General features: G+C 41.8%; 2 protein-coding genes across 2 annotated transcripts in view; one reads left to right on the forward strand and one right to left on the reverse strand.

The window, feature by feature from the left end:
* Positions 1-12404, forward strand: part of CFAP61 (cilia and flagella associated protein 61) — a 250693-nt gene that overhangs the window by 22175 nt on the left and 216114 nt on the right. The window contains exon 7 of the mRNA XM_082645893.1: positions 6002-6134. Coding sequence (XP_082502019.1) covers positions 6002-6134 — 133 coding nt within the window. The remainder of the gene's footprint in view (positions 1-6001; positions 6135-12404) is intronic.
* Positions 940-1899, reverse strand: LOC309817456 (3-hydroxyisobutyrate dehydrogenase, mitochondrial-like; the record flags this gene model as incomplete). Its single annotated transcript, XM_082645779.1, has 1 exon — positions 940-1899. The coding sequence occupies one exon, from the start codon at positions 1897-1899 to the stop codon at positions 940-942; it is 960 nt and encodes a 319-aa protein (XP_082501905.1).

Consider the following 12404-nt stretch of genomic DNA (forward strand, 5'->3'; position numbering starts at 1 on the left):
ACCCCAAGTTGAAACTGTTCGTGGTAAGGGTTGGTTTAAGCCAAATACATTGCATTTTTTAGCACTACCACTAAATTGGATTCTCTGAATTTTTCTTTATTCATTGATTTCTTTTTTTAAATCAACATAGAAATTTATTTGAATTCAAAATAATATGGTTATATTTAGGATAATATAATAATTATGTAAAGTACATATCATCATTGGCTCTGAAACAGTTCTAAACATGTTATTCTTTTGAAGTCAAGAATTATGTAGTAAGAATGTACTGTACAAATGTACAAAAATATAAAAAATAAGTTTGCTGAGTATTGGGAGTTGTTACAAGAGGGGCACACCAAGGTAATGTAACAGAGTCCAAATTGCATAGCATGCAGCAAGGAGTTCTCGCCTTATCACCTCCTGGAAAATGAACCGGTAACCTCAGAATGTAAGAATACCACCACTGGGTTAACAGGACAAACTTTCTGAGGGACACAGGGAGTAATTCACTATACTTCCCCTTTCTCTAACTCCTTTCCTCGCACCGATTTCTTTTCTTTCTTCCAGGATAGGTTTTATCCTGTGGAAAAAAAAATTGGTTTTATTTGTAAAGTGGAGTAAATAATATCCTGATTGGAGTAGGCAGCGTTTTAGCTGATGATGCTCAGGAATCAAACTTTTGGAAAAGGTCAATCAGCTAGCTAGCAGAGACCATTAGTGGCTTGCAGAAAAAAACAAATTCAGATAATATGTCCTTGCTAAATAGATAAAAAGAATAAGCAGTTAAATATGGGTGAAAAATCCCAGGGTGTACTGTGACCTAGACAATCAAAAGCAGACAGGTGACCTTTGATTAAGCCCATTTACTTGTGCAGTGAGCTCTAAGGGGCTCCAAGATAGAGTGTGGTTTCCAACAGCATCCACAACCAAAGGGCAAACTCAGAATGTCTCCTCCTCTCATAGAAACTGGAACACGGATGAGAAGTCTTTTTTGGAGGAGCCCTTCACACATATCATCCTGTAGATCTGATGGGCCTGAGTGCCCAGAAGGATTGAGCTGTCCGTGCTGGTAGCAGAGTCTTGTGTTAATCCCAGATCCTTAGCCATGAGTGTTGTTCCAAATCCACCCTGATAGTTATCAGCCGAGGGAACTCCATCCATCACCCCAGGTACAGGATTATAAGTGTCACTTGACCGGCATCGTCCTGAGCTCATATTTAGGATTTTAGCCAAGAGTTTTGGGTCAGACCCCAACCTGATTCCCAGATTCATAGCTTCAGCAGTTCCGGTCTTACTAATAGCTAACAGGAAGTTGTTGCAGATCTTTGCAGCCTGCCCACTCCAAGCAGCTCCACAACACGCCACATTGGAGCCGCCCACGCATCCCAGCAGCTGTTGGGCAGCAGCAGCAGATTCTTCTGCGACTCCTCCCACCATAAATGTGAGGTTCGCAGACCAAGCAGCTCCCACACCACCAGAAACAGGGGCATCCATGAAAACTGCTCCCATTTCCTCAACTTCTTTGGCCAATTCTTTCAAAACCATAGGATCAATAGTGCTGGAATCTATTAACAGTGAGCCTTTCTTCACTTTCTTTAGAATTCCATTTGCTCCAGAATAAGCTTCTATCTCATCGATGCTGGTGGGCAACATTGTGATAATTCTGTCAGCTTTTTCAGCTACATCTGCTGGGGAAGACACTACCTGTTCACGTGCATCTAGAAACTCTTTGCATGCATCAGGGAACACATCATAAATAATGAGTGGATAGCCATGTTTCATGAGATTTTTTGCCATTGGATTCCCCATGTTGCCTACTCCAGTGAATCCAACTGGAGTCTTAGAAGCCACTGACCTAGAACACACTGCTGCAAGGCTGGCCACTGCTGGTTGCTGTTGGCGGCTCCACGGAGCCATAAGGAGGCTGCCATGCTGCCCCCACCCCGCCTCCCCGTGGTGACTTCCGCGGCTCCCAGCTCACCCACTGACTGCTAGGGTGTGCAGTGCAGCAGGTGGTATTGACTGCAGCTATTCATTGATTTCTTAAAGAATATGCACACATATATACACACTCTCTCAGGCTTAAATAAATACAATATTTATGGCATTTAAATATCAGAATCACTTTTCCAGTGGTACATTTTTAAGTCTAGCTAATGAAATGCGGATCCTTTCTGGTTGTGGAAGATGCCATCAGACAGGAGAGAGGAGGCCATGCCAGTATTCTGCACGCAAAGATGGGCTGCGGCCGTCCTTACGGCCCCTAAGCAGGAACTTACCATCTGTGAGTTAGCAGTGGTTTCTTTGCTGGCAAGGAAACAACACACACCTCCCGCATCCAGGGAAGCCACCTGTAGGTTCTCATCTAGGCTTGTGATGCTACAGAAGAGTGGTCCGGATGCTGAGAGGTCCACCTGCCACCACGGGACAGTGCCAGCCGGCCGGGCAAGTGCCCTGGGGTCTGGCATTGCGCTGCTCCTTGAAAGCCCCGATCACTGATGTAGTGGAAGTGGTGAGTGAGTTTGTCCTCCCTCCTCCCCACCTCTGAGGAAGCCAGCGACAGCCACCAGGGCCCTGTCCTCCTTCACCTTGCCTTCTCCTGGGTTTACAGGACACCCAGGCCCCAAGTGAGGTGTCCTGAGAGGCTGTTGATCTTCTTCAGCTTTGGATCCCACCCCATTTCCACTAGCATGTTTTTCAGAGTTCAATGGACATTTAAGGGCCTGGATGATCAAACCCGTTTCTATGGGATGGACCTTTTGTTTCCTCCAAACAAGTTAAAATAGTCTATAACCGATTACATTAACACGCACTTGGTCGCCTTCTCCAAGCATGTGCTGGCTGGAAGCTCCAAAGGAAGGTTGATCCTTATTCAGCGGTGTCAGCCTCATTGTACTTTGTGTTGATCAACCCTAACCTTCATAATCATCACCACCTAAACTCGGGGGGTCACGGAAGTGCTGGGCACGTGGCCCTGCTGTGCCCAGAGGCTCCACGGGAAGCTGTGGCTCTCCTCCTATCTGAGCGGCAGGCAGTGCTCAAATTTAAACATTTTACTGAATGAATTGTTTTCAGTAGCCAGGGTGTCTGTTTCCATGGGGCTGGACTTTGTCATATGCCATTTGAGACTCTGCGAGGCTGATGTCATACTTTATCATTAGCACCGGGGCTGATGCAAGATCATAAATCATCGATTACCCCAAGGAATGCGTTTCTTAGAACAAGTTCCTTTTATCCATTTTGGGGAAGGGCTGAAGGGAGAGACTCTTCAGAGCTCCATGATTTGGATGTTTTCTTCTTATTCCCAGAAGAATAAGTGTTGAGGTGTGATTATGGATCACTTTGTTCACGGGCTGCCGAGGGCTCATGATTAGGCTTACGGCCCCGGGTCTCTCTGAACCTTTATTCCTGATTTTTATACCACAAAGTAGTATTTTTGTGTCCATCATATAGATAAAAGCCCATGGTACACAATGATAGCTGTCTTGATCCACTTAAGAAGATTAGGATATTGAATTACTTTCACATAATTTAAAATAATTATCTCTGTTAATAAGTATTGATGTGGACTTTATTTTTTGGCAGGGTATTTGAAAGTGGATTTGTTGGCTGTTCTCTCCTAGAATCTTCTTCTTTTGTTTTTTCTTAACCAATATCGTCCAGGACTCTTTTTACAGAGAAAAGCCATCTCCATTAGCAGCACCTTTTTGTGGGTGGTTTTGCAGGGACGTGAGGGGTTTCTGGAATTAACTGGGGCCTTCTCGGCCCTTCCAGCTGAGGTCCTGGGCTCTCAGGTGGAGGCAGCTGATGGGGGTTTCGGGGCATATCAGATGGTGGGGGGACTGTGAAGTTTCCCACAGCAGATGCTGCCAGGGGCCGATTGCCTGCCTGAGAGTGACCTTGAGGGCGTCCCCACACTGCACCCTCCTGCTCTCCTCGTACCTGCCCTTGTGCAGGTGAGACACCAAGGCTCAGCAGCGAGGGGACCGGGCCAGTTTCTCAATCAGGAGAGGCAGAGGCTGATTAGAGGGCTGGGAGCTGCCAGCGTGGAGCGGGGGTCACTCCCCAGAGGCGCCCCCTTGGGCCACACATCCGCACCTGCAAACAGGCTGAGCGACGGCACCCCAGTGCTGTCAGTGCGTGCGGTAGGGCCCCGTCCACGTTGGCTGTCACTGTTGCCCCTGGGCTGTGGGCTCCAGGGTGTGCAGATGTCAAAGGTTGACAAAGCCGGATGCTGGTAAGGACAGATTTTAATTCGTAATAACCATTGCGATAGGGGGAAACATCCAGGGTGGACTGAACTCAACTCAACTTTGATCTGTACAGAGGTGACTGGGCCTTTTTTTTTTTTTAATTTATTTATTTTTGGCTGCATTGGGTCTTCATTGCTGCATGCCGGCTTTCTCTAGTTGCGTCGAGTGGGGGCTACTCTTTGTTGCAGCGCGCGGGCTTCAGTAGTTGTGGTGCGCGGGCTTCAGTAGTTGTGGCATGTGGGCTCAGTAGTTGTGGCTCACGGGCTTAGTTGCTCCACGGTGACTGGGCCTTTTGAAGAGAAAAGGAGGGAAAATAAAACATAAAACATAAATAAATAAATAAAATAAAGAGAAAATGAGGGAGCTGGTAAGGGAGTGAGCAGGGTCTCAGTAGAGTCAGGGAAGTGACAAATTACAAAAAATGGGAAGGCAGGGTTGGTCCCTGTGAGACCCATCTGAGTCACTCAGTAGCCCTGATGGAAATTAGGCTCCTGACCTCCCACAGAGGCTGGGAGACGGGGCCTTATCCTCAGGTGTCAGCTGGAACAAACAGGAACTTCTTCTGGCAGCCCTGAGCTTTCTCAGGCAGGCACTTTAAAGGGGGTCTCAGGTCATTCTAGGAATGTGGCCTTGAGCTGTGGAAAGAGCTCAGGAAAAGAGCTGTGGAAAAGAGGCTCAGGGTGTACTAGGCTAGGGTCTGATCACAGAGTCTTTGTCACTCATTAGATGGAGCTATTAACATCAAAGAGAACATATTAGAAGATAAAGTGGGATGATGAAGATGTCAGAGTAATGAAATAAGGGGGAGGGAGGATAAAGGTAGTAGCCAAATCAGTTACACTAGAAAAAAATAATATGAACATGGAACATTTTAAAAGAAAAGGACCAGGAAAATGTACAAGAACATCCTAGACAGGTAAAATAGAGTAGACTTAATCAAGAATCTGCTAAAAAGAAGAAAGGAATGTGGAATATGGCAGCAAAATGGAGGCCAAGGACCAGCATCCTCATGCTGCTGTAAACCTGGTTCTTGGGTCCTCCTCTCCCCACCCACACTGGTGGTCCAGGTCACGGTAGAGGTCCTGAGAAGGAGGCTTGAGGTAGACGTGCCCAGGATGGTGAGCGGAGCTTCGTTATCTTCAAGCCAGCATCTCCCCCTCCATGGAAGTAGAGAGACATTTTAGGAATAAAGGATACCATGGGCCTGTTGGGAGGAATGCATAAACAAGCTTAAATATTCTTTACCTTAGTAATTCCCAGAGTCTTTATAACTGTGACAATCCATGAGGGACCCTATAGTGGAAAAGTGTTTTTAGACAGTGGATTTCTTCTAAGGGGAGGAAGGGCTGCTGGGAGCAATATCATAGAAGCAGTGCTCCTTGGAGCACTTTTGGGAGGTGCTGTGCCCACCTTGCTGTCCTTTGGCTTGTGAGCGATGCTGCCCTGCAGTCCACGCCCAGCCGGGCCGAGCGTGTCCCCTCTGCCTGGGACATCCCACCTCCAAGTCTCGACACAGCTTCCTCCCGTGTCTTCACTCAGGTCTCACTCAAGTGTCACTCCCTGACCCCGTCACTCTCCATCCCAAAGCAACTTACCACTCTTTGAAATGTCCCAGGTGATTTGTTTGGTACATTTTTGTTGTCTGTTCCCCCCATTAGAATGTAAGTTCATTTCGTGGGCGTGTTGCTCTATCCCTGGCATTTAGAACAGGGTCGCAGGAGCAAGCAGAGGAACCAGCACTGAATTTAAGCCTTTCCGGTAAACAGGGTGGAAGATCACGACGACCTCATGCCAATATTCCTGCACCATGACACCATCCTGAAGGAGACTTATGGCGAATACTTCCTGGCTGAACTCATAGAGGCCCAAGATGAAGAGAATCATGCCATCGTGTGTGAGGTGCGTGATAAACCACCTGGGGGCCCGCTGAGGGAGAGGGATGAGAGGAGTGAGCAGCACTGGTCCTGGTTTGCTGAGCATCCCGGGAGCTGCCTCCCTTTCTCCTTCTAGGTGGTGTGCCCGGCCCTCCTCCCAGCTGCGCCATCACCCACCTCCCCAGGGTTCCCGCTTTAGGTTTTCAGGTTTTACAAGGTCCTTCCAGATGCCCAGTCTTAACAAGCTCCAGCTCGAACTAGATGCAGCTGACTCCAAGTTCCTGGAAAACAACCCCGGGCAAACATCTTATCGTTTGGGCTATGTGCCCCTTGGAGGATGTGCAAGTCTTTGGTAGCAACAGTTAAAGTGAGCTTGAGCATGACGGTGGGCTCCAGGTGTGACGGATTTAACTGATGATTACCCTTGGTTTCAGTAGGTGAATTCTATCTCAGAAAAAATTTCTGATGCCAGGATGCACTGAGACCAATGAAAGCAATCTTTGGGGGTAGAACACATCAGTATATTTAAAAAGCTCCCCACATAATTCCAGTGTGCAGCCCAGGTGGTAAAACATTTATCTACATGATGGAAAACACATCAGGTGAAGAACAGGATTAATTTAGATATACATGGGCGTTAGTTTCTTAAGGTGAGAACTGGCCCTGAAAAGTAGATTCTGATATACTAGTCCATGATAGCTGTTTCTTCTACATTTCAGCTACATTTTTATTCTTTCATATTTAGGTTTCTGCATTGTCTTTTAAGGACTTGCTTTCAAATATTGTCATTTGACCTTTAGCTCCAGGCTGGTAACAGAAGGAAGGGTCAGGAAATATTTGGGCCCAGCAGCACCATTTTGAAAAACCATGTCTTACACGATGAGACAAAAACTACTGATAATTAAAATGATTCATACAGACCCAAATAAGGGCTTTTAATGATCCAACTGTACCTATTCAGTTTTGTCAGGTCTTTGTTTTTTGGAGAAGGCCTTTATATTTATTTATTTTTCCAGCTTTATTGAGATATAATTGACATATAACATGGTATAAGATTAAGGTGTACAATGTGTTAGTTTGACACACTTATATATTGCAAAATGATCACCACCATAGCATTAGCTAACATCTCCATCATGTCACATAATTACCATTTTCTTTTGTGGTGAAAACATTTAAAGTCTACTGTCTTAACAACTTCCAGGTATATCATGGAATATTATTAGCTAAAATCAACACGCTCTACATTAGATCCCCAGAACGTATTCATCTTATAACTGGAAATTTGTATCCTTTGATCAACACCTCCCCTTTGCCCTGCACCTAACCCCTCATAGCCACCGTTCAACTCTCTGTTTCTTTGAGTTCAACTTTTTTAGATTCCACATAAAAGCAGTATCATACAGTATTTGTTTTTCTCTGTCTGACTTATTTCACTTAATATAATATCCTCAGAGTCCATCCTTGTTGTCACAAATGGCAGGATTTCCTTCTTTCTCATGGCTGAATAATATCCATTACATATATGAGCACATATATATGTATACATACATATGTACATACATACATACATACCACATCTTCTTTATCCATTCATCTGTTGGTGGCCACTTAGGTTGTTTCCTTATCTTGCCTATTGTGTATAATACTGCAGTAAACATGGGAGCGCAGAGATCTTTTCAATACCCTGTTTTCATTTCCTTTGGATATATACCCAGAAGTGGAATTGCTGAATCATATGGTAGTTCTATTTTCGATTTTTTGAGGAACCTCCATGTTGTTTTCCATAGTGTCTGCACTAATTTACATCCCCACCAACAGTGCACAAGAGTTCCCTGCATCCTTGCTAACACTTGTTATCTCTTGTCTTTGGTGGGTTTTTTTGTTTTTTTGTTTTTTTGGCTGCACTGTGCACCACATGGGATCTTAGTTCCCCAAACAGGGATAGAACCTGCACCCCCTGCATTGGGAGCTCAGAGTCTTAACCACTGAACCACCAGGGAAGTCCCATTTCTTGTCTTTTGATGATAACCATTCTAACAGGTGTGAGATGATAATCTTATTGTGATTTTGATTTGCATTTCCCTGATGATTAGTGATATTGAGCATCTTTTCATGTACCTGTTAGCCATTTGGATGTCTTCTTAGAAAAATGTCTATTTAGTTCCTCTGCCCATTTTAAAATTAGGTTGTGTGTTTTTTTGCTATTGAGTTGTATGGGTTCTTTGTATATTTTGGATATTAACCTCTTATCAGATATATGATTTGCAAATAATTTCTCCCATTCTGTAGGTTGCCTTTTCATTTTGTTGTGTCTTTTGCTGTGTAGAAGTTTTTTGTTTGATATAGTCTCACTAATTTTTGCTTTTGTTGCTTGAGCTTTTGGTGTTATATCAAAAAAATTGTTGCCAAGACTAATGTCAAGAAGCTTTCCCCTATGTTTTCTTCTAGGACTTTTATAGTTTCAGGTCTTATGTTTAAGTCTTTAATCCATTTCCAATTCATTTTTGTCAGTGGCATAAGATAAGGGTACAATTTCATTCTTCACCGTATGATTATCTCGTTTTCCCAGCACCATTTATTGAAGAGACTACCCTTTCTCCATTGAGTCTTCTTGGCTCCCTTGTCAAACTTTAGTTGACTATAAATGTGGGAGTTTATTTCTGGACTCTCTATTCTGTTACATTGGTCTATGTGTCTATTATGCGAGTAGCGTACTGTTTTTTTTTTAAATTTATTTATTTTTGGCTGCGTTGGGTCTTCATTGCTGCGTGCAGGCTTTCTCTAGTTGCAGTGAGTGGGGGCTACTCTTCATTGCGGTGTGCAGGCTTCTCATTGTGGTGGCTTCTCTTGTTGTGGAGCATGGGCTCTAGGTGCATAGCCTTCAGTAGTTGTGGCACACGGGCTCAGAAGCTGGGGCTCGTGGGCTCTAGAGCGCAGGCTCAGTAGTTGTGGCTTATGGGCTTAGTTGCTCCGTGGCATGTGGGATCTTCCCAGACCAGGGATCGAACCCATGTCCCCTGCATTGGCTGGTGGATTCTCAACCACTGAGTCACCAGGGAAACTCCCATGTACTGTTTTGATTACCATAGCTTTGTAATATTGCTTGAAATCAGAAGTGTGATGCCTCTGGCTTTGTTTTTCTTTCTCAATGTTGCTTTGGCTTTTGGGGGCCTTTTGTTGTTCCATACAAATTTTATGATTTTTTTTTCTGTTTCCATGAAAATGCCTTTGGAATTTTGATAGGGATTAATTGAATCTATGGATGGCTTTGGGCAGTATGGACATTTTGACAGCATATAATTCTTCTGGTCCATGAACACAGGGTATTTTTCTATTTCTGTCTTCATTTTTTTTTCATCAAAGTCTTATAGTTTTCAGTGTACAGATCTTTCACCTCCTTAGTTAAATTTATTCCTAGGTATTTCATTGTTTTTGATGCTATTGTGAATGGGACTGTTTTCGGTATTTCTTTTTCAGAGATTGTATTTCTAGTGTATAGAAATGCAACTGATTTCTGTGTGTTGATTTTGCGTCCTACAACCTTACTGAATTTGTTGATTAGTTTTAACAGTGTTTGGGTAGAGTCTCTAGGATTTTCTGTATGTGAGATCATATCATCTACAAACAAAGACAATTTTGCTTGTTCTTTTCTGATTTGGATGCAGTTTATTTCTTTTCCTTGCCTGATTTCTCTGGCTAGGATTCTAGTACTTTGGTGAAGAGGAATGGTGAGAGTGAGCACCCTCGTCTTGTTCCTGATTGGAGGAAAAGCTTTCAATCTTGCACCGCTGTGGGCTTGTTACTATTGGCCTTTGTTATGTTGAAGTATGTTTCTTCTATACCCAATTTGTTGAGCATTTTAATCATGAAAGGATGTTATATTTTGTCAAATGCTTTTTCTACATCTATTGAGATGATCATATGATTTTAATCTTTCACTCTATTAATGTGGTGTATCACATTTATTGATTTGCATGTATCGAACCTCCTTGCATCCCAGGGATAAGTACTGCTTGATCATGGTGTATGATCCTTTTAATGTGCTGTTGAATTCAGTTTGCTAATATCAATATTTTGTTGAGAATTTTTGCATCTGTATTTATCAGGGATATTTATCTGTAGTTTTCTTTTCTTGTAATGTTCTTATTTGGCTTTGATATCAGGGTAATGCTTGCCTTATAAAATGAGATAGGAATGTTCCCTCCTCCTTAATTTTCTGGAGGAGCTCAAGAAGGATTGGCATAAATTCTTCCTTAAAAATTCGCTAGAATTCACCAGTGAAACCCTCTGATCCTGGGCTTTTCTTTATTGGGAAGTTTTTGATTACTGATTCAATCTCCTTACTTGTTATTTGTCTGTTCATATTTTCTATTTCTTCATAATTCGGTCTAGGTAGCTTGTCTATTTCTAGGAATTTATCTGTTTCTTCTAGGTTATCCAATTTGTTGGTATACAATTTTTCTTAGTAATGTTTTACCCTTTGTATTTATGGAATCAGTTGTAATGTCTACTCTTTCCTTTCTGATTTTATTTCAGTCTTCTCTCTTTTTCTTAGTCTAGCTAACAGGTTGTCAATTTTGTTTACCTTTTTAAAAAACAGCTCTTAGTTTTGCTGATCTTTTCTATTATTTTTCTGGTCTCTGTTTCATTTATTTCTGCTCCGATCTTTGTTGTCTTCTTCCTTCTGCTAACTTTGGGCTTAATTTGTTCTTCTTTTTCTAGATCTTTGAGGCATACAGTTAGGTTGTTTATTGAGATCTTTCTTTTTTCTCAATGTAGGCATTTACCACTATAAACTTACCTCTTAGAACTGCTTTTGCAGCATCCCAAAATTGGTTTATTGTATTTCCATTTTTTCTTGTCTCAAGATATTTTTTGATTTCCCTTTTGGTTTCTTCTTTGACCTTGTGGTCTTTCAGGAGTGTATTTTAAAATTTCCACATACTGTGAATTTTTCAGCTTTCCTCCTGTTATTGATTTCTAGTTTAATACCATTGTAGTTGGGAAAAATACTTGGTATGATTTAAATATTCTTAAATTTGTTAAGACTCATTTTGTGATCTATCATATGATGTATCATGGAAAATGTTCCATGTGTTCTTGAGAAGAATTTGTACTCTGCTGCTCTTGAATGGGATGTTCTCTACACGTCTGTTAGGTTGATTTTATCTAAAGTATGAATCAAGTCTAACATTTTCTTGTTCATTTTCTCTCTGGATGGTCTATCCATTGTTGCAAGTAAGGTATTGAAGTCCCCTGCTATTATTGTCCTGTTGTCTATTTCTCCCTTTATACCTGTTAGTATTTGCTTAATATATTTAGGTGCTCCAATGTTGACTGTATATATATTTATGATTGTTATATCTTCTTGATGAATTGACCCCTTTATCATTATACAATAACCTTCTTTGTCTCTTGTTAGTGTTTTTGGCTTAGTCTGTTTTGTCTGGTATAAGCACAGCTACCCCTGTTCTCTTTTTGTTTCCATTTGCGTGGAATATTTTTTCCACCTCTTCACTTCGAACCTATAGGTGTCCTTAAAGCTGAAGTGAGTCTCTTGTAGGCAGTGTATTGTTGGGTCTTGCTTTTTATCCATCTAGCCACTCTGTATATTTTGATTGGAGAATAAAATTCATTTACATTTAGAGTAATTATAGGAAAGGACTTACTAATGCCATCTTATTGTGTTCTGGCTGTTTTGTAGTACCCTTGTTCCTTTATTCCCTTCTTGCTGCCTTCCTTTATGAATTGATGATTTTCTGTAATGAGATGGTTTGATTCCTTTTTCTTTATCTTTTGTGAATCTACTGTAGATGTTTGCTGTGTGGTTACCATTGAGGCTTACATAAAACATCTTACAGATATAACCGTCTATTTTACACTAAAGACTTAATTTCAATTGCACACAAAAATTTTACCGTTTTACTTCCTCTGTTATGTTTTTAATGTCACAATTTATCTCTTTTTATATTACATATTCATTGCTAAATTATTGTAGCTATAATTATTAAAATATTAAAATTCTTGTCCTTTAATACCTACATGAGAGTTACATGGTTAATGCTTCACCATATTAAAGTTTTAGGATATCCTGAACTTGACTATATACTTACCTTTACTATTGTGTTGTATATTTTTATATATTTTCATGTTATTAATTAGCATCCTTTCATTTCATCTTGAAGAACTCCGTTAAGAATTTCTTGTAGGGCAGGTCTAGTCATGATGGATTTCCTCAGCTTTTGTCTGTCTCCGAAAGTCTTTCTCCTTAATTTCTGAAGGACAGCTTTGC

This window comes from Mesoplodon mirus (assembly GCF_964341445.2).
Source record: "Mesoplodon mirus genome assembly, chromosome: 15".
Lineage (NCBI taxonomy): Eukaryota > Metazoa > Chordata > Mammalia > Artiodactyla > Ziphiidae > Mesoplodon > Mesoplodon mirus.